At 36.9% G+C, this 22850-nt stretch overlaps 1 protein-coding gene and 1 long non-coding RNA gene across 7 annotated transcripts in view; one reads left to right on the forward strand and one right to left on the reverse strand.

Moving 5' to 3' along the window:
• gria3b (glutamate receptor, ionotropic, AMPA 3b) overlaps positions 1 to 15748 on the reverse strand; it is a 130530-nt gene extending 114782 nt beyond the window's left edge. For 2 of the 6 annotated variants that reach the window (XM_046849229.1, XM_046849226.1), the window contains exons 1-2: positions 14741 to 15744; positions 14002 to 14160 (exon numbers count right to left, since the gene is read on the reverse strand). In XM_046849229.1, the coding sequence (XP_046705185.1) occupies positions 14002 to 14160; positions 14741 to 14822 (241 nt within the window). In that variant the 5' untranslated portion in view covers positions 14823 to 15744. Of the gene's footprint in view, positions 1 to 14001; positions 14161 to 14740 lie in introns of all 6 variants that reach the window. The other 4 variants (XR_006925804.1, XM_046849228.1, XM_046849231.1 and 1 more) reach the window with 4 other exon arrangements.
• A 3605-nt stretch (positions 15749 to 19353) lies between these two features.
• On the forward strand, positions 19354 to 20496 carry LOC124386462. Its single transcript, XR_006925929.1, has 3 exons — positions 19354 to 19819; positions 19951 to 20041; positions 20437 to 20496. It is a non-coding gene; the product is annotated as an uncharacterized LOC124386462 (long non-coding RNA).
• The last annotated feature ends 2354 nt before the right edge of the window (positions 20497 to 22850 follow it).

A 22850-nucleotide genomic window follows, 5' to 3' on the forward strand; every position in this document is an offset into this window, starting at 1 on the left:
TATCAGGCGATTGTTTCTAACTATTCACTTGTCTTTTGCACAGTCAGCGGGCTGCCTTTATGAACAGTGTCTTGTTATAAGCTTATATAAAGGCAGTTGAAAGAATCTTTGTTGTAGCCTTTTGTTCTTTTTACTCAGCGTGTAAAAACAGCAGTCTGCAGAAACGGCTGCAGCCATATAACCAGCTGCTGGCTGGGTGTTTAAGAACCTGGAGGAGCCAATAAAAAAAGGGGGAAGGCACATGTAAAATCTTGGCAGAAGGGACACACGCCATTAGCTTAATGACAGAATGAAGGATGGGCAACTTTGTGCAGACGGAGCGGTGAGATTAAAGAGCCTAGAACTGCAAGTTTGCTTTTAACAGAATAATGAATAGCAAAGGAAAAAAAAGAATTTAAAAAATAAATAAAGAAAGCATCAAGCTCTCTGCTTTGTTGCTCCAAATGGGAGGGGGGAAAGGAGCGAGGAAGGACACTTGTGCCTGCTTAATTCACTTGTGACTATCAAAAAAGAATAGAACACCGTCCATACGGTCTTTTCATGTTGCCTCATCTGCTTTGAACTACTGTATTAAATGTACCTGCAACATCAGGCCTCCAATGACATAATGGGCAAAACAGAAGTAATTAATTTTTTTCCCCCTCTCCTCCTTATGTCTAGAACTCACTTCAAAGTAGCTTTTGGTTTTACAAAAAGAAAAATCCTACCTGTAGGAGTTACATAAATACACTGTTTTGGCTGCCGGTCATTAATTCAATTATTTGTATGGCTTAAAAAAATTACTCAAAGAGTATACATTTCCAGGGAAAGGTTTATGACTTGTATTGAGTATGGTGCACAAAACTAGTGCTGGAACTTAATTTCTCAACTTCATGACATAATCTGTATGATGAGTGGGTTTTGAGCTCTGCAAATACAACAATAAAAGCAGAACTGTGATTGAGTTTAATTATGCGAGGAAAAGTGTGAAGAGTGAAAGGAAGTGATAAGTATTATTGATTTTTTCTTGGCATGGCATTTGAAAAAAACAAAATCAACTATTCGTCTGACAACAGAGTTTCTGGATGCCTTTACCGTAGTCAAACTGCTTTAAGTATAATTAGTTCACACAAGCTAGTGTAACATGTTTACAATATGATGCATTAACAATGTTGCGTGCTTTAATATTATGCCAAATTTGTTAAGTGCTTCGAGACTTGCAGGACTGCCAAAGCTGATATTTCAGCAGGTAATAAACAGAAATGCATACAACAAAAATGGTATATACATTTAAATCAAAGCTCATACATAAAAGCCAGAAAATGATTAGGTGATTGACAAACAGCATATGCAGGGCAAAAAAAGGAATCAAAAACCAGAAACAAGATCACACTCAAATACAAAGGCCTGATAGCGAACAGAAAGCAAAGATACAAAACATATACTATTTATTGAGATGGCACTCATGGAAATTCGACTATGCTTGCGTACAGGTGTGCGCCACAAAAATGACGTTGACTGAGAATTTGACAGACCTCGTATTTATCGGGTGTTGTAGTTTGCAGCAGCTATGTATGTAGGTGTGAGTTCTAATGCTTGTAGTGTGATGCATGTTCTGGTGTTGATGTGGCAGTTAGGTCTGGCACTGAGATCACTGAGATTCTAGTGATAGTAGATTTGATTTATTGCAATATTAAGTAGTGATCACATTAGCCGCATAGCTAAGAACTGTACCAGTTGATACCATCAATATCATGATATGAAACAGGATGCATTGATATTTTACAGTGATGCTGTTTAAAAATGATGACTACCTCAAGGTTAACACAGAGAATATAAAAATCAATCTGCTTTTGAATAGACATGAGCTTGCTTAGCTGACAGACCCCCTTGTTACAATATCAAAGTTTCTATGACTAATGATGAATGTAAGCCATAAGTCTAAAGAAAATTCCTATCTGAAGGGATATTTGCAGGGTAATTTGATATGTAGTGATTCGGTATATTGATTTCATTTGAGAGCACGCAGTTTTACAAGCATTGGAAGGACAATTTTGTGCATGATCCAATCTAGTAGATGAATCTTTATGCACTGAATTCATATTTAATTATAAGATGAATAGTCACCCACAGTTAATCTCAGATATCTGTTCAGTTTCATATCTAAGACTATTTATATATATATATATATTTTGACCCGGTAAAGGAATGTGTCAATGGAAATAGTGTTAGATGCCTGGAAATTGCCTGAAGGAAAAAAACTGCTGAATTCAACAACATTTTTAAGGTACATTTCAAAGCTTTCTCAGCAAGTTCAAACCCCACCGCCTGCTCATGAAACAGTGTTAAATTTGACATTTTGACTATAATGGGTAAAATTTTAAAAGCTTGTTTTTCATGCAAGCCCAAGTATAAATGCAGCTGCTGATGTTGGGAAATCTGTGGTAGTTTTATATCTAAAATTGCATTTATATTGCTGCATCTCAATACCTTCTCTTTGTGAAGATACAAGAGGCAAATTCCATTGTCTGACGAAATTCTTGACCCAATTGTAAACCCTGTTTCTGTGGATGTTCATTATTAACGACATCCTATCTCAGTGAGATAAATGTATACTTTACCCAAATCTAATCTAATCGAAATACATCTGACTAAATAATTTAGCTTATTAGAAATCCTGCACACATCAAACTGTTCACATCAAACATCAAAATGAAGTAAAAAATGGATCTCTGTGACTTTAATTGTGGAATGGTTGTTGATGCCACATGGGCTGATTTGAGCATTTGAGAAACTGTTACTGCTCCTGGGAATTTCACACACAACCGTCTCTAGATACTAGATACTAGTCTCTAGTCACTTTATACAGAATGGTGTAAAAAAAAAAAAAGTGTGACAATCTGTGGGCAGAAATGCCTTGCTGATAAGAGAGATCAGAGGAAAATGGCCAGATTGGTTCAAGCTGTCAAGAAGAATATGTAACTCATATAAGCACTATTTAATCCTGAGGTGAGCATAGAAATCATCTCTGAATCCTCAGTCTTCAACTGTTCAATTTTGAGTTTGTGACCATGATAGCTTCTAGCCCACCCATGCCAATTCTGATGTATTTTGCATATGCCTTTCTGCTCACCATAATTGCACAGAGTGCATATTTTACATTACTATAGACTTCCTGTCAGCTCAGACTAATTTAGACATTCTAGTCTGATCACTCTCATCAACAATTTTGCTTCAGCCTGCAGACCTCTCAGCTCACAAAATGTTAACATTCAGAGTTTATCTATGCTGGAGTTTGAGAAACAGATACATGTCTCAATTACACTATAATCTGACCTAAGATTTAAATGCATTATTTGGGCGTGATAGGAAGTTTAGCACTACTGGCTGACAGTTTCATTAAAAAACAGAAAAAACAAAAAAACAATACATCTCACTAAATGATGTTTTATCCTCTAACACTAAATAAATACTATTCAAGAGACCACAATTAAATATATAAATCTGACACCCTTAACTACTTAATAGTGTAATTCCTATGAAATCTTATTCAGAGACAATGCTAGAAAAATTGTTTAAATAATTGAAAAATAATCGGATGTGCTGGATGAAGTACTATTGAATAAACTGCTGAGCAGGAAGGGAGGAAGCCATATTGTAATTTTGTTCCATCAAATTGTTTAAATCTATTATTCCAGGACCTACTGTGATCTTTTGTGAATTATTTATATAGCAACATACAAGATGTAGTAGTAAGTTCTTGCCATCTTTTCACTTATATTTGATCACATTAGTCTTAAAATCTTTTTCAATTAAATTAGATTTCATTACTGTACATATAACAGCAAAGAAAAATAAAATGCTATTTGATCCTATAGAAATTATTTTAGGTTTCAATGGAAGTGTACTACTTTAGATCTACTGTAGATGTCATTTAATAACATTATGAACACTTCTACTTTATAAAAATCTGCCAACCGTGCAGGCATGAAGTACATGCAGGTGATTTGCCTAATCTGATTGAGAAGCCCAGAAAATGTATTTAAGCCATTGTATAAGCTATCTCTGAATACACATGACTTTCCTATACAGTATCTCACAAAAGTGAGTACACCCCTCACATTTCAGCAACCATTTTAGAATATATTCTCAAGGGACAAAACAATAGAAATGAAACTTGGATATATTTTGGAGTAGTCAGTGTGCAGCTTGTATAGAAGTTGAGATTTACTAAAAAGCCTCTAAAAATAACTCAATATACAGCCAAATTGTCTGAATAGGTGGAAACAAAAGTGACTACACCCTAAGTAATAACAGCTGTTCGTCATGCAAAGCCACATGTCCTATTCATCATATTCATGTTTATCTCCACTTGACATACAAATTTGTGTATCTTGTATTAAAGCAGTTTGCTACTTTGAGTACAATTCTCTCATACTGACCACTAGATGTTCAACATGGCGCCTCATAACAAAGAACTCTAAGGATTTGAGAATTAGAATTGTTACTTTCCACAAAGATGGCCTTGGCCTTAAGAAGATCGGTAACACCCTGAAACTGAGTTACAATACAGTATCCAGAGTCATGCAGATGTTTACCAAAACGGGTTCCACTTGAAATAGACCTCGCAAGAGTCCATCAAAGAAGTTAAGTCTTCATACTGTGCATCAGCTGCATGAGTGCTGCCAGCATTGCTTTAGAGGATGCAGAAGCAGAAGGTCAGCTTGCCAGTGCTCAGACCATACGCAGCACACTGCAACAAGTCGATTTGCATGGCCGTCATCCCAGAAGGTAGCCTCTTTTTTGAAGGTGGCTCACAAGAAAGCCAGCAAACAGTTTGCTGAAGACAACCTGTCTAAGAGCATGAATTACTGGAACCATGTCCTGTGGTTGGATGAGACTAAGATCAACTTGTTTAGCTCAGATAGTGACCAGCATGTGTGCCAACACCCTGGTAAGGAGTAAGAAGAAAATTGTGTCTTGCCTCTAATAAAGCATGGGGGTGGTAGCATCATGGTCTGGAATGCTTCTGGTTCTGGTGGATTCTTACATGTACTGTGACATTCTTATGTATATGTATATGAATATGATGCCCTCCCTTCAGAAACTGGGCTAAACGGCAGTTTTCCAACATGAAAGCGACCACAACACCACCAAGATGACAACTACCGTGCTGAAGAAGCTGAAGGTGAAGGAGATGAAGTGGCCAAGTATGTCTCCAGACCTGAACCTGATTGAAAACATGTGAGGCATCCTCAAATGGAAGGAGGAGAAGGACCATGTGTCTAACATCCAGCAGATATGTGATGTCATTATGGAGGAGTGGAAGAGGATCCCAACAACAACCTGTGCAGCTCTGGTAAATTCCATGCCCAGGAGGATTAAGGCAGTACTGCATAACAATCATGCTCAGACAAAATATTAACATTTTGAACACAGTTTTGGCATGTTTCATTGGGGTGTACTTACTTTTGTTGCCAGTTATTTTGATGGCTGTAAGTTGAGTTACTGCTATACAAGCTGTACATTGACTACTCTCAAATATATTCAAGTTTCATTTCTATAGTGTTGTCCCTTGAAAATATATTAAAATGGTTGCTGAAATGTGGCAGGTTTACTCACTTTTGTGAGATACTGTTAATATTATCATAACTTTTAAACTTGCCCAATCTCACAAGGGAAATAAGCGATGCTGATCTAATTTGATCAGTTGTTATTTATTATGTACAGATAAGGCAGATACAAGTGCAGATTAATTCACAGTTTGTATGTATGTATGTATGTATGTATGTATGTATCCAAAAGAAACATAAAAGATAAAAAAGCTGGGTAAGCCAGGGAACAATGTAAATGTAACCTGAATTGATTTCAAACAATAAGGACAATAATGGATGGCAAATGTGAGACCAAAACTGTGCAATGAGAGAAGTACATACTGGTGCTATTCATCAGTGAATATGGATCAAGTTCAAAGATAATGTGACATACTATAGTTCAGTGGTCGATGGGAAGTAAGTGACTCTTTTAGCATAAGCCTGACACTTGGTTGGTAAGGGACCAGCTGACACCGAATGAGAATGATTCAGGGAAAATTGCGAAGAACATTGAACAAAGACAAAGGGTTGCAAAAGCACACAACTGAGCAGAAAGATCTGCTGTATCAGAACACGCTGCATTTTTTAACATGACTCTTTCAATAGCATTTGCAAAGGTGTTAGAATTTTGTTGACAGATATTTAAATGTAAATATATATTATATCTGTAACAAATTGGGTATATAATCCTGAATATTCCTGCAGAACTGATATCTCATTACAGATATTTCAGGCTGCAAAACACACTGATTCAAAACATATTAATCTAAACAAAGCATACACTAATGTGTTGATTTGGCTTTCTGATAGCACCATATTGCACATATTAGCCTCACAGCTTGAATCACAGTTGATGTTTTATGTTGGTTTACTGCCTCAACTAAAGCCACAATAAGCCTGCATGTTGTACTGTGACAAAAGACAGTCTTAGCGAGCCAGCTTTTGCTTTTAATCCAGTATATATTTTAGTCCTTTCTGCCGGAGCCGATGTCCTTACACATGAGTCTCAGGGGCATTTCACAGTTTGTTTCAGGCTGTACTGATAGTGCTACCTTAGGAATACAAGCACTCCTGCATTACTATACTGTAGCTCACCGGCCATGTCTGATATTCTCAGACAGCTTTTTGATTTGAGCCTTTTTGCTTCACCAGTGTTATAAAAAAAGAACAAATTCAGCCAGAGCTGTTTGGTTTGCCAAAGTGACTACTGCATTAGGCACATGCCTCTCTTCCTGTCACATTGAGTTGGATGTCATGGCATGCTATTATTCAAAACTGCTCGTTCGAAATAGCATCTATTGCCCTAAAAGGCCTCTGAATGTCACAGTGAAACACTGGGATATTTGCAACAAATATGCACATGACAAAAACTTGCAGACGCATAAAATACATCTGCTAAAAACCATAATAAAAACAAATGATATAAAACTGATATGGATTTGGATTTTTTTTACTGGATTAGAATGAAGTTATAAAGTAACACAAATGGGATTTTTACTGAATGACTTACATGGAAAAAACATCACTTTCATCAGTGTGAATATAAACAATACATTTTAAATAATGCATTAACAGCATTTATAGCGTAGCTTCGGAAAGACTCTGATAGTCCTTGAAGACAGGTGACTCCTGTTAGACAGTAAGGGCTCAGAGAGTTCTATCCACAAAACATTATTGATTAGTTTGGTACATTGATGTGGATTACATCTTTGAGGTATTAAGTAGGTAGAGATATATATGGGTATGGTTTGTAGGGGAGTGGATGGAATGTATCGTTGGTTGCGAGATCCGAGATATTTGATGCTCGTTAGGTTGTGTGGTCATCAGCATTCATTCATCCTTAGTAACTGCATGTTCGAGGTCATGTTTTACATTAAGCTACTAGTTGTTTTGCTATAGTTACGGAGTGGAAAAAAAAAACCTAACAAAATACATGTACAAGCAGGTACAAACAATAACAAGCAGGTACAAAGAAAAACAATTATTGTGCACATGCAATAAAAAAAAAACGGTTGCAAAATTTTAGGGGCCACACCCACTTAGGTTTAATTTCTAATCCAAAAGATATATGAGCATTTGCTAGACAGACAGCATATATATGGACCTAACATGAATCAAGTAAAGAAATAATTTTAATTAATTAAGCAGACTGAATGAGCTTGTAGTTGAGAAAATCAAAAAATCTAAATGATCAAAATAATTGCAAAAAAATACAAATAAAACATTCTGTTTATCCAGGTGCTTTTTACAAGCCAATATTTCATAGCAATCATAAAAAAGTCACTCTCAATAAGCTGTCACGTCCCTGAAGCAGGTTTCTTTTTTGCTCATTTGTCCAAGTATATCGATTTCAGGAGTGCAGGGATGCTCTCTGAGAAAATATTTGATCATTTTATCATTTATATCTTTGGCTGCGATTCGTGAAAAGAGTGATATGACCCATTCCCCAAACATACCGGTGACAAGGAAGGAACAAACAATTTCATAACAAAGCTTTGTTTTATATGTCCTGCTGTGCAAATGTGACCCGTTCTGTGCTGTTATAAATGAAAGCTTCCAGACAGACATATGACCTGTCTCAAGCGCAGCATGGAACGTCATATCCTTTAAATAGATTCACCTAACAAGACTTGGCCTCCCATGTGAAATAAAAAAGAGAAATGATTACGTGGTGACATTGCGCTGCCAATCGGAAAGAATAAAATGCTCAGTAAAACGCTATTATCGTTTTTTTAGGCTGCGGTATACATTTGAAACTCTCGATGATTTCTAATGCACACAAAGAAAAGCTCTATATTCACACTACACTGCTCCAAAACAGCACAATTATGCGAAATTCTAATTCAATTCAAATAGACTGAACCCATTTAGACACAGTCTAGGTTTTGTGTATTTTTTTTTTCAAGCCATATATTTAGAGGAATTTGGCAAAGATCCCAAAACAAATGGAGGAAATTAGAAGAACAAATAAGCCTGCATTGACGCCCCACTCAAGTATCATCAAATAGCACTTCCATGAAGTGGAGACTTGATTCTCCAGCATAGTTTTACACTGAAATCCCCCAGACGGCATGTTGTGTTTGTGAACTGATCTCCGATTTACAGCAAAGCCGTGCTACCCGGATGAGAGCAATTTGAAATCGAGCTGGATTTCGCAAAGTTTCTGACAAGCTTTTGTCAAGTCTGATTTGTGCCTGCTGTCAGTTATACGCAGTGCGAAGTCTTAAATAGTCCTGATCAGGTTGAAATGGGAAACGACAGTCACTGTTGACGAGCAAGTGAGGGTGCACTTTATTACTTGAGCCACCTTAAGAGTGAGCAAAGCAGCACAAATTTAAATTTATAGCTTGTCTTTATTATATTCAATGACATAAAATGCAACTAACCATATGGATAATAACTTACAGATTGGGCAATTCAATTATAAGCTATAATAAACGTATTATTAAAAATGTTAATACAGTAAATGTATATTCATTTTTTTGTGATGAAGAAATACATTATTCTGGAGTATCTTCCATACCAGATTAGTTTTACATCTTAACTGAGTTTATGTGAACCTAAAATAGCAATGAAGAATCCATGTACTTTAGCATTAATACACCATAAATAACATTAAGTAACTAACAGCTTTATTAACTGTTTTTCCTTTCAAAATAATAACCCCAAATTTTCTAATCCTGTTCTAATACATTGTCATGCACAAATAAAATAAACTGAATCAACATGCTTGTGGGTAAAAAAAAAAAAAAAAAGCAACTTCCAGTTTCTATACTTGGAGACAGCAATGTATTTAAATATTTAGAAACAATGATTGATTGATTTATTTATTTTATTTATTTTATTTATTTTATTTATTATCATAAACTTGGTTGCTAGTCATGGATTGAACATTAGTCAATGCTGGTAGTTTGGTAATAAACAAGTTGTTGTTATATAACAATTATTATTATTATTATTATTATTATTATTATTATTATTATTGTTATTATTATTATTATTATTATTATTATTATTATTATTATTATTATTATTATTATTATCATCATCACCACCAGGTTGTTATAATCGAAATGAAGCCAAGTGCATTGTGATCCCCATTAAACATTTTATCCACATACTAGCAAGTTAATTACTATTTAAGTAAGACAGCTAATCTTTTTTTTTTTTTTTGCTTTATTCTCATGGATGCAGTGCAGTAATGAACAGGTTTGGTAGTGCATCAAATGCAAACAAACACAATGTGGTTTTAAGTTTCAAATACATTTATAGCTAGTTTACTTTATATTTTTTCTACATCCTTAACAAAAGTTATGAAATGTGTTAATTCAAAAACATTTTATGTTTGAAGGAAAGCTATAAAATAAACTACTGGTCTATAGTAGAACAAACAACAGAGAGAAAATGAAGTTTCCTGTTCTGTAGCAGTTACAGTTACAGTTGCACCTAAGAAAATAAATTTAATTTCTACGGTTTGTGAAATTCATAAAAATATAAATGTAAAGATCTGGCTAACCGTGTTCATGTCCACTGCTAGTGTGTGCTGCATTTTCATTAGTAATATTTACAGTGTTAAAGTAATTTACCATAGTAATGAAACCATAGTAACTGCATGTATACAACATTATTCACTGCAAAGCTGAGCCACTGTTAATTGTGACACTTCAGGTTACCTAGATACATTTTCTTCATCATCTTAAAAATAATTTTATATGAGTGCATAAACAGCCCATGATGGTTCATAATAGACAAATGATTAGCTTTCAACTGCTTTACAGAATTAAATAGATTACAAATATACATTTTAGCTTCATAAATAAGTCCCTATAAGTTTATCCATAATGAGTAATCCAGTGGTGAAGCTGGCAAGGAAAAACTCACTGAGATGGAATGAGGAAAACACTTTAACTCAAAAGGGTGCCATCTTCATCTGAGTGACACAGAACATCCATTCATTATGGTTCCATCATTGTTGAGGTTATCAACTGTTTACTGGTGTACACCTGAATGCACAACTGTTCATGGAAATTGCACGGCCTGAATTAAATGGCTGTCTACACAACTGAAAATTTGCTTCTCCAACAGCTGGGCCACTTCATCAGACTCAGACAACACCAAAGTTGCTTTTCAGATCTTTACTTAGGCTCTTAGACATGAAAGTGATTTGGTTCAAAATAAGTAAAAGATGGAAGATGCAATTTTTTGACAGCAACACATCTGTTGATATGCATCCAGTACTTCAATGACACACACATTTGGAAGATAAAAAACACGACAGGTTCAGCAATCATCAGAGCACCTCATATGTTGAAGACAGTTTTTAAACCATGTTCTTGGTAAAAAAAAAAGGCAAAACAGCAAGAGAATAAAAAAATAGGGCAAAATCTCCCACATTTAATTAGAAGCCTTGAATATTTTGCCTCCTTTCCAACCAATAATCCTGTACTTCTTCAGCCAGTGTGAAATCGCACACACCGTGATCATTCACGTATTTACTCAGGTTCTTATTATATGTAATCTTATTAGGCAGAATAGCACAATAAACACCACTCCTTGGAAGCTTTTCTAGCAAGTTTTGCTTTGATCTAACTTCTTTAACACCAGCCCTTTTCACATTTATCTGATGAAGCAGAAAGAAAAAAGAATTCTGAGTTTGTCAGTGAGGAAATGCAAATGAGATCCATGTGGCAATGAGCTCACGCTGCAAAATGAGTGAGAGATCCCCATAAACCTGCAGGGAGGTGAATGTGCCTCAATGCAGAGTAACATATTTGGACAAGAAAGCATCAGGGTTCTCATTAATGCAAAGCTTTTCTCTGAATCCTAATGCGGTTCAAAGTCGAAGGACGCTAGTAAAAGCCACTCAATATAATTTAAAGATCATGTAAATTTAAGTCAACGTGGGACTTTTATTAGTACGTAGGGATCAGATATATATACAGTTTCTCCTGAAATTACTGGAGGATCAAAGTCCATTAATTTTTTGCTATGCACTGCTATAAACATTTAGATTTTAGATTTAAAGATAAATATGGAACAACAGATCAGAAATTTGCATCTAAATGTGTTAAAGAACTTAGACATATGGCACATTTAGTAGCAGACCATTTACTATAAATGAATGTAGATAACATTACATATTTGGTTGCATATTCCTTTGGTTTTATCAACTGCATTAAATGGTGATCTACTGACATCCCTGACATCAAGTGTTGCACTCTTCTTTTATACTGCTTTTACAAGCTTTTACTGCAGCTTCTGACAGTTGTGCTAGGGTTCATGCGATTATATCCCCCCTCAGTCTGTCTTCAGGAAGTAAAGTGCTTCCCAAAGTTCTGATGACTGACTTTGTCAGTTTAAAGCTGTCCACATTTCCAACTGCTTTTGAGTGTTGGCATTGTGCTTTAGATCATTGTCTTGCTGTAGTTCCTGCCGATTATAATGATATGTTTCTCTGTAACTCAACAGACAGTTTTTTACACTTCTGATATAATTTTGGAGCGATCCATTAATTTATTCTGTAATAAAGGTTAGTGAGCTTGTTCCAGAACTAACCATGCAAGCCCAAGCCATGACACTACATCCATTATGCTTAATGGACAAATGTATGCTTTGGATCATAAGCAGATCCTTTCTTTCTCCAAAGATCGGCCTTGCTATCGCCTTGGTAAAGGTCGATCTTAGTTCCAGAACTTTTGCGGTTCATCTCAATATTTCTTTGTGAATTGCAATCTGGTCTTACAATTCATACAATTACAATTCATTTTGCCTCTTTAGTTCTGCTCTTAATGTCTTCTTTCAAACAGTGAATTGTGATACTTTCACCTCTGCCCCACATAGGTTGTTGGTGATATTGTTGTTTCACTTCACAACTCTCATGTTTCGGTCATCAACTGGGTGTGTGCATACAAAAGCAGCCACATTTTAGATTCTTTGAGACATTTATAAATAACATACACATTATATATAGATAGATTACATACCTTTAGTCTGAATGTTAAAGTACATGAAAGTAAAATAGAGCCTGGTAAAAAAAAATGACTGGTTATAGCTGTTATTATGTAAGCAATAACTATCATGTATTTCCCATATGGCATCATAACTCCGTATTGGGGAATATTATCTATAAGGACACTTGTATTTTAAACCTTATTTAATAATTGTTCAACAAGAGAACTAACTAACAATCCTATTTGACCGCATACCAAATAGTTTTACTGTGATGGATCTGATTTTACTGTCATTGAACGTTACTAGAAACATTTTTTTAAACACAAGTGAAATATTGTGATATTATCTCCTTAACAGTGATTGTAAACCTTGCTTGCATAATCAGACATGTAATCTTTTTCAGCAGCTATCAGAAACCTCGGCATTGATTCAGTTATTTCGTGTTGCCAAGGGAACTTGTTTTGAATTCAAAGAGATTTTGTGTCAGAAATACCAATGCTGTGCCCACAAAACACTTTCACAGCCGACTATTCATCCTCTTACTGCAAAATACTTTCACTTGCAAATTGGAGTGGACAAGCATGGAAAATGAAAAGCACTGTTATAAAGGGATATCGTCACCATGGAATGAGAAAGGAGTAATAAAATATCTGTATTATGTGCATAATAAAAGGGAAAAATCTTTCAGGGGGAAAATTAAATTAATATATATGTCAGTTATTATACCTTTATAATGTATGTCCAGATAAAGCAAATGAAAGTCAAAAGGAGGTCAATGTTAACAGCAAATATCTGAAACTATTATACCACTACATATCAGGCAAAAAATGCATGCAAGAATGTGAATAGGCTTTGCATCACTCTTCTAACAACCGGAAATTGGATTGTATATACAAGGCTTATGGGATTACACATGAAGGAATCTCTGAGTAGCAAAATTGGGTGCTCCTCACAGGTGTTACCTGTGTTAAGTGAGAGCGTTAAGCTGAAAAGTTGGACACAATTGACTGATAGGGTAATTACTGCTCAAGATGGACAGTTATTTGCAAAAAAAAAAGCGAAAAATTTACAGTGTGAATGAAAAAATCTTTGCAACTAGAATCTATTAATATCTACAAGGTCTTCATAAAGATACTACTGGATAGAAATATCCTGCTCTTTCTGTCAGGATGCACATTTATCCCATTGATAAGTTAAATCCAGTACAATATTCATAAACATTATGTTTAAACAACATTATGGCCATTTATTATTATTCTAATATAATAACTGAAGTGATTTAATGACTGTATGGACATTTGCAGCAACGTTAGCAGTTGTAGCATTTCATATGACTTCATTTGTAAGAAAATTGTCCACAAGATTACTCCTAGAAGCTGACAAGTTATGAATGTTGTATGGGATCGAGTTATACTTGTGTGGTTTTATGGCTGAATTTCCTTGCTGTTTGTGGCTTGTGAAACTGCAGACTACTTACAAGCATGAGTGACGGAGAAGCTGTTGGAGGACTCCAGGTTATCCACGTTGTAGTTCAGATGGAAGGGCTTCTCACTCATGTTCTGGTTGGTGTTGTACAGCTGCACAGCAAATCTGAAAGCGCTGTGTTCTTGCACCGTTGAGCGCATGAAGAGCCCACCTTGAAGAACGGTGCAGGAATGTAAAACATATGCAATAGGTATAAATGCATTACTAAAGCATGATCATGGCATGGATAGTTTTTAAGCTGCCTACAACAGTGCTGCATTTAAATGTATGTGAAAAGGCTTTGCATCAGTGGGTCTGCATTTCCAGAATTACGCTTTGAATTTCTATGCAGTTGTGTTTGCATGAATGTTATCTTGCATCCCAAAAAATCAGTCTGTGTAAACAAACACTAAATGTTTTAATTAATAGCTGAAATACATTAAATGATGTTGGACGTTGTTTCCATTTCTTTCACAGCATTTTAGTCTCACATTAAAGTATTAACTGCACGCCTTGCCACATGATTCAAATACATTTAGACATTATTTCAAAATGATACCCCCCCATTTTCAAGAGTTTCATCAGTTGTGCAACATTCAGGTCAGTTTCATAAGTGCATTGCAAAAAAAAAAAATTATATAAAAAAGCTATATAGGAAAAGGGATTATTCCCACCATGCATTTAAGAAATAGTTTTATCTAAAAGAAAATGCAGCGCTTAAAGCATGATCTACCCAAAGATATAAGACTCACCTATATTTATCTGGTTTGGAAATCCGGCCAGAGATCTGCCCAAAAGCCAAAAGAAAAGCGGAACCGCACTCAATCGTGCCATTTTGTCCCTTTTTTAAATAATAATAATAAAAACACCTGAACAGTTCCAAATGTATAAAAAGGAGAAATCACATGTACGATCGAGCAAAGCGTCCAGATGAAACAACAGCAGTGCGCGCTTGCAGTGCGCGCAATCGCTTCATAAAGAAGCTGAACCAAATAAACGTGTCTACACGTGAAAAAAGAAAACGAGAGAAAGAGAGAGAACAAGAAAGAGAGAGAGTGATAAAAAGAGAGAGAGAGAGCGAGGAAGAGAGAGAGAGAGAGAGAGAAAGAGAAACTGAGCAAATTAGAGACTTATTCCGTTAAAGATGGATGGCGGATCTACTGCGGATCTTAGGTCTCCAGTCGCATTCAGGTTGCTGTGAATAAAATGACGAAGCTGAGAAGAAAAAATGAGAAGAAGAGCTTCTCTGTGCGACTACAGCAGCCTGACACCCTGCAAGGCGGATGAACAGGAGCGCGCACAAAAACCTCGAACCGCTGGATCAATGCGAAAATGACACAAGAGCCGATGTTATGGCGACCTCCAGGAATCACCAAGACGTTCTTTTACCATAATGCTCAGCGAACACACCTAAACAGCTTCATTAAAAACCTGGGCTGTAAGCCGCATCAGTGTCTTGCGCTGTGCAGACCATGTGTGTGCGCGCGCGTGCGTGCGTGAGAGTGTGTGTGTGTGTGTGTGTGAGGCTCCACTGGCGGAGGAGTAAAACTGCAGTAACAAGAAGCCTTTTTTATTGACCACCATAGGTCTCGGGTTCAGATGGAGCATATTGGTCGGCTTTGGGACAAACAATAGGTTATGAATTAATAATTACTATAGCAAAAAACATTGCAGACTACAGCAAGAAAGGAGGATATTAAATTCAACAACAGCTTGCGTCAAAACCAGCTACATTTGCGTGCGAACACATCCGAAAAATGCGTGGTTTGATTATTGTGTTTTCGTAGAAGAGGAACGCTGTCCATGGTGCTGAGGAAAGTAGCCAGTGCTGTACCATTTTCTCACTCCCTCTATTTGCTAGCAAACTCTTAATATATATATATATATATATATATATATATATATATATATATATATATATATATATATATATATATATATATGTGTGTGTGTGTGTGTGTGTGTGTGTGTGTGTGTGTGTGTGTGTGTCTGTGTAAAAAGTTGCTCTGTTTAATCTTCTGCTTTCCTCAAACATTTAGATTTTTGCATTAGATTTTTTTTTTCAATTGCACTCACAAAACACCACCAGTCACCCCACACGCTTCACCCAATAATTATCTTATTTGTCTCTTTTTTGTTCAACTTCTACCTCAATCCCCACCACTGCCTGTACCAGAACAAATCAAGCATTACTCTTCTGTCTTTTGTCTTTTTAATTGCATTTTAATTAAACAGCCAAGACTGTAGCTATTGATAAAGGAATAACCTCTGCTCTCCCTCCCCCCTTTGCTTCAGTGCAGCTTGTGGAGAGAAGAAGCTCAGTTCCTTACTGGTTCTTCTTGGGTGCAGTTCAAAGATCAGATGTAAACGTGTTCATAGTAATGAGCAACGGTGCCTGATATACAATTTTAATCTATCTGTTAGTGTCCTGCCAGGACCATATGTTTTAAAATCCTCAAAGCGGGTCTCAATTGGAGATTACATGTCTTATACAGGGGTTTATTGCAGAAAATTCTCAATGCAGAGGACTTGATTACTTATATTAGAATCTATTACCTATATTAGTACCAAAACTAATTATGATTTGTTTTGTAGTATGCGGTTAAGTGTAGTATACATAGACAAAGGGTTTTAATAACGCTACATATACAGACAGGCTTGCATAAAAAGAAAGACCGTTCATATAATTAGGTTTCCAGTAACACAATGATACAATTATAACATAGCAAAAGAAAAAGCATGCATCAACACAGCAATCCTGTAATATCTAAAAATATGGCTTCATTTGATTCCAATGTTCCTTCACTGATTGGGTTTAAATTCGATCATATGTGTTAATTGGTTTGTATGTGACAACATTAAATGAATTAAGAAAGGAATAATGGGGTCTGATAGGCTTGTAAAAAATAACAACAATAGGGGGGATGTGTAAAGAGGGTCTTCAACACCTGGCAGTTTCCTTTAATGTATAAAGTATTTTATTCCTTTTATACCACAATGATATGCCAATGCTAACAATTTTATAAAAACACTATACATTTATAAATATTTAATGATGATTAATGTAATTAAACATCTAATTGTTTACATAACTGCAGCTAACCCTTCTCTCTTCTCTCTTGTAGCCATTAAGACAAAAAAGCTCTGTTTGTTACAAAAGCTTAGAAACTGCAAAGTCCTGTGCCCAGAAGAAGTTCCCTATTGTGAAATACTTAACAGTTATACCTTAAAGTGCTAAAACTATCTGAAGTCTTTTATTTATTATAAACATTAAGCATACATTAAGCATACATCTGATTAACCCAGCCATTAGGGTTGCACAAGCCAGTGCACTCTTAGTGCCAGTCCCAAGCCCGGATAAGTGGAGAGGGTTGAGTTAGGAAGGGCATCCAGCATAAAACATGTGCCATGTGCCAGGTATTGTTAGCCAACAGGGTACAAGTGGAAATTGGGCTACGGTTGGCCAAAAGAGGAGAAGAAAAGGAAGACGTCTACAGAGATGGCAGGAAAAGGAGAAGTGGAGGAAAGTGGAGGTTCGGGTTGGTACATTGGACTGAAAGAAGAATAAGATGGTGAAAACTGAAGAAGGAAGACTGTAGTGTGAGATTCAGGGAAGAGGACAGACAGAGGCTCGGTGGTGGTAAAGAGGTACTGGATGATTGGGCAACTACTGCAGAAGTGATAAGGGAGACAGCTAGAACAGTACTTGGTGTGACATCTGAAAATAAAAAGGAAAACAAAGAGATGTGGTGGTGGAATGAGGAGGTGCAGGAAAGCATAAGGAAAAAGAGGAAAAGGCATATGAGGAAGCTGTATAGGAAGTTGGAAACTAAGGAAGGAGAAAAGGATTTATACCGATTGGCCAGGCAGAGGGACCGAGCTGGGAAGATGTGCTGCAAGTTGAAGCAATAAAGGATGGAGATGGAAATGTGTTGACTAGTAAGAAAAGTGTGTTGAGAAGATAGAGGGAGTATTTTGAGAAGCTGATGAATGAGGAAAATAAGAGAGAGAGAAGGTTGGATGGTGTATAGATGGTTAGGCAGGAAGTGTATAGGATTAGTAAGGAGGAAGTGAGAGCAGCGATTAAAAGGATGAAGAGTGGAAAGTCGGTTGGACCAGATAACACACCGGTAAAAGTATGAAGATGTTTAGGACTGTTTAACTAAAGTTTGGAAGGTGAGAGGATGCCTGAGGAATGGAGAAGGAGTGTGCTGGTACCGATCTTAAAGAATAAGGGAGATGTGCAGACCTGCAGTAACTACAAGGGAATTAAGTTGATCAGTCACACCATGAAGTTATGGGAAAGAGTAGTGGAAGCCAGGCTGAGAGAAGAGGTGACCATCTGTGAGCAACAGTATTATTTGCTTTGAGAATGTTGTTGGAGAAGTAAAGAGAAGGTCAAAAGGAGTTGCATTATGTGTTTGTCGATTTAGAAAAAGCGTACAACAGGGTGCCGAGAGAGGATTTATAGTATGAGGTATTTATTGTATGAGGAAGTCAGGTGTGTCAGAGAAGTATGTGAGGTTGGTGCAGGACATGTATGAGGACAGTGTGACAGCAGTGAAATGTGCAGTAGGAACGACAGACTGGTTCAAGGTGGAGGTTGGACTGCATCAAGGATCGGCTCTGAGCCCAGACAGGAGTCTCCCTGGACTATGGCGTTTGTGGATGACATTGTTATTTATGAGAGTAGGGAACAGGTTGAGAGGAGCCTGGAGAGGTGGAGGTACGTGCAGGAGAGAAGGGGAATGAAAGTCAGTAGTAGTAAGACAGAGTACATGTGTGTGAATGAGAGGGAGGGCAGTGGAGTGGTGCGGTTGCAGGGAGAAGAGGTGGAGAAGGTGGAGGAGTTATTGTACCTGGTGTCAACAGTGCAAAGTAATAAAGAGTTTGTTAGAGAAGTGAAGAAAAGAGTGCAGGCAGGGTTGAGTGGGTGAAGAAGAGTGGCAGGAGTGATTTGTGATAGAAGAGTATCTGCAAGAGTGAAAGGGAAGGTTTATAGGACTAGGGTGAGACCTGTTATGTTCTATTTAGTTTCAGAGACAGTGGCATTGAGTAAAAGACAGGAGGTGGAGCTGGAGGTAGCAGAGCTAAAGATGGTAAGGTTTTTGTTGGGAGTGACGAGGATCGACACAATTAAAAATGAGTTTATTAGAGGGACGGCGCATAAAGGACGTTTTGGAGACAAGGTGAGGGAGGCAAGATTGAGATGTTTTGCACATGTGCAGAGGTGGGACATGGGTCATATCGGTAGGAGAATGCTGAGGATAGAGCCACCAGAAAGGAGGAAAAGAGGAAGGCCAAGGAGAAGGTTTATAGATGTGGTGAGGGAAGACATGCAAGTAGTTGGTTTGAAAAAGGCAGATGTAGAGGAGACGGAGACAGATGATCCGCTGTGGCGAACCCTAATGGGAGAAGCCGAAAGAAAATTTATTTATCAATTTAAGTTTTATCTGACTGCATTAAAATAAAACTCATTGAGACTCATGGCTTATGTCCCAAAAAATGTGTCAGTATCAGCTACTGCTGTCACAAAAGTTATTTGTTTTTTAAATTGTGCACGTTTTGCTCGAACATGAAAGGAAACATAATACAATAGACTGCAAATCTGTGTATCCTTAAGAACCAAATTTAAAACAATTTTGAACAATATGAGGTATTACAAAAAGCAAAATTTTCCCCCTATGTAAATTTTACATACAGTTTTTGTAACTTTTGCCAATTGACCATCTGTATCCTCTGATCTTGTTTATTAAAACAATAAAAAAAAAGCTCAGAGAGTTTGTAATGGTGCCTAAACCCTTCTGATGTAACTGAATAAATGTTGCCAGGTCTGTTTCTTTTAATTTCATCAGTGACAGACTAACAAATGTCTTGGTTATTTATTTATTTATTTATTTTCTTGTTTATATTTTCTCCCCAATTTGGTCACCTGCCATTTCCAACACATATCCTAAGACAGCTACCAACTACATCAATGATGAATGCTAACCCATGCTTCCTCTGAGACACGTGAATCTACCCAGCTGCATCTGTTCGAACTTCTGCTCATGGTATTTCATCAGGCAGTGTAACACACTCCCCTTTCCCCAATTCCCCAGCACCATGGCAAATGTTTTTCTATTATGTCACTGAGAAAGCCCTGAAAAACTTTTCAACCATTTGAGTTTTGAATCAGCTTTTGATTAAGGAACAAACCATATGCACACCACATCATATTATTTTAGTATATTATAAAACAAAAATTGTAAGTTCATTAATTGATTTGGAAAATAATTACAATAAATTATATAAACCACATTTAATTTCAGCTCACAATGATTAATATGTCTAGGGTTTTTAAATGGCAAAATTAAAAACTGACACTGAAGCAAGTTCCAATATTTCTACTTAGAGATCAGATATTAGGAAATTATTTGCATTTAGTAATGTTGTTTCTTTCTTTCAGCTTCTCCCATCAGGGGTCGCCACAGTGGATCATCCGCATGTTTGATTTGGCACATGTTTTTACGCTGGATGCCCTTCCTAATGCAACCATCCATGTTTATCCGGGCTTGGGACTGGCACCAAGAGTGACTGGGGTTGGTTCCCTGACCGGGGATCAAACCCGGGCCGCAGCAGTGAGAGCACCGCATCCTAACCACTAGACCACCAGGGGACCTATTTAGTAACATGTTATAAATCTTTATTCATTTGAATGTGTATTTACATGAAGAAATCAATGCATGGGTATATATATAATACTTTATTATGAAATATATAAATATGGATATGTATACATAAGTATGTATAAGAAGTGAATCACAAAGAGCATTAATTTGCAATGTGTGTGTTTTTGTGAGTCTCTTAAATAGTGGGGAAGTTTGTCAGATTGTAACCTGTGCTCAATCAATAGAGAGGTGAACCGGAGCATGCATGTGTGAGTGAAACTTGGGATTTAAAAATTTGTGAGGTATATTTGGAGGCTGTGGTGTTTGTAGTAGCTCAGGTGACTGAAACGTGACATACAGTGTAAAAAAAATATATCTAGATATATTTAAGAAAAATTATTAGAACATTATCATAAAAATATTTTGAGTAAATTGAGCAAGATTTGTTACAAGGGCAAGGGCATATGAGTAAATGTGCAAAGACATCAGGATAAAATATCTGAAATAAATATACTGGAAATGAAATAATGCAGTGTTAGCAGCCAGGCAAGGTGCCACATTCAGATCCATATTTTCATGCTTAAGTGCATGGTTTTTTAATGTTGACTAATGCAGTCAGTACTACTGTTAATGTAAAACATTACCAGTAGATTAATATGTTTCCGATAGATTAGTATATCTTTTTTGTTATACCTAAAGGGGTTGAAAATGTTTTTGCACATGTAATAGCAGAAAATGTAAAATTCATTTTCAATAAAAGAACCATCATGTCTAAAGACCATCGGTGTCAGAACAGCCTAAAGGTTGAAGATTATGAGAGTTTGCTCAGTGAGAACTGCACATCTGAATGTCCATGTTTTGGCTAGGGAACAGAAAACGGTGGCAATATTTGAATGAGGCAGGCTGCCTGAAATTCATTCAATGACATGCCACAAACTATTTTAAACACGACTACTTCTTATAAGGCTGAAGTAACAGAAAGCTAGTGTGAGATCATAGGCTATAAAATGGATTCTAGCTTCATGGCCAAGTTGGGGAACTGCAGCATTGACATGCTACACTGACAGCCACATAACAAACCCACTCATGTGATCTGGTTTCTCAACAGAAAACGTCTTTGGAAAAAGCGTGACGGTGGCTGCTGTGTTATCATCCACACAGGCTCACAGACCATTCTCTGGGCCCCAAGGGGCTGACACAGATGTCCTTGTATGTCTTCTGCAGACAGGGCATAGAGAGAGAGGAGCAGAAGAGTCCTCTTTGGTGTGAGAGGCGCTCTGGGTAATCAACTTATCACTGAGGGCCATCAGGAATAACTCTTTTGGTCAGCATTGCTGTAGGCATTTGCCCTTAAATGCCTAGATTACCAAAAACTCCCGCTGGAGGAGATTACCTCCAACCCTCTGCTAATGATAAAAGGCAAATGTATTTATCAAGATTGCAAACTGGTGGCTCCGGGTTCATCGTGTGCGAATCAGTGGGGGTTTAGGCGCCAGTACCTTTTCAATATTTCTTTTTATTTAGAGAATTTCTCACCTAAAATATTTTACCTGAAACAATCATTATGATCATAATTATTTGAAACCTATTGCCATTATGCACCCTGATTATAAACAATGTAGGGTTCTTTTTCCTCATCCAAAGTAATTTTTTTTCGATCACAACATTTGGTCCAGTCACTTTGCCTCCTAATTAAATCAATTGGATTCATCGCATGGCTTACATGTGGAGCAAATTTGTCCCTCTAATGGAACTGTCTCTGAAGACTTAGCAGTGCCTGCCACCTTGCCACTCTGTTTCTCACACCTTTTTGCAATCAATTATGCAGTAGAGGAAGCCTTTCAGAGACAAGGGCGAATGGGATCAGCTCCCAATCACCATGGATCCTGCTCCTTGGACGCTCTTAGATTAAGCTCCTGCATCCATGACTTGCACTGATGTATTTTGGGCAACTGCTGAGGTGACATTGCTGAGGAAGCTGTTGTTCCTGAGATGAAAGTAAAAAACAAGAGGTTGCCATGACTAATGAGAGAGCTGAAGCAATATGTTATTTAAGGAGTGCTCATTTTCAATCATTGCTGAAACTAACCGACTTTTTGTTCTGTGTTGTCACCTACAAGAATGGACAGTAGTGTTACTACAGGTCCTGTGTGGTCCAGGTGTTAAATAATGTGCATTGCAGCTGGAGATATTTCAAAGTGCAGATCTTTAA

The sequence above is a fragment of the Silurus meridionalis genome, chromosome 5, assembly GCF_014805685.1.
Source record: "Silurus meridionalis isolate SWU-2019-XX chromosome 5, ASM1480568v1, whole genome shotgun sequence".
Classification (NCBI taxonomy): Eukaryota; Metazoa; Chordata; class Actinopteri; order Siluriformes; family Siluridae; genus Silurus; species Silurus meridionalis.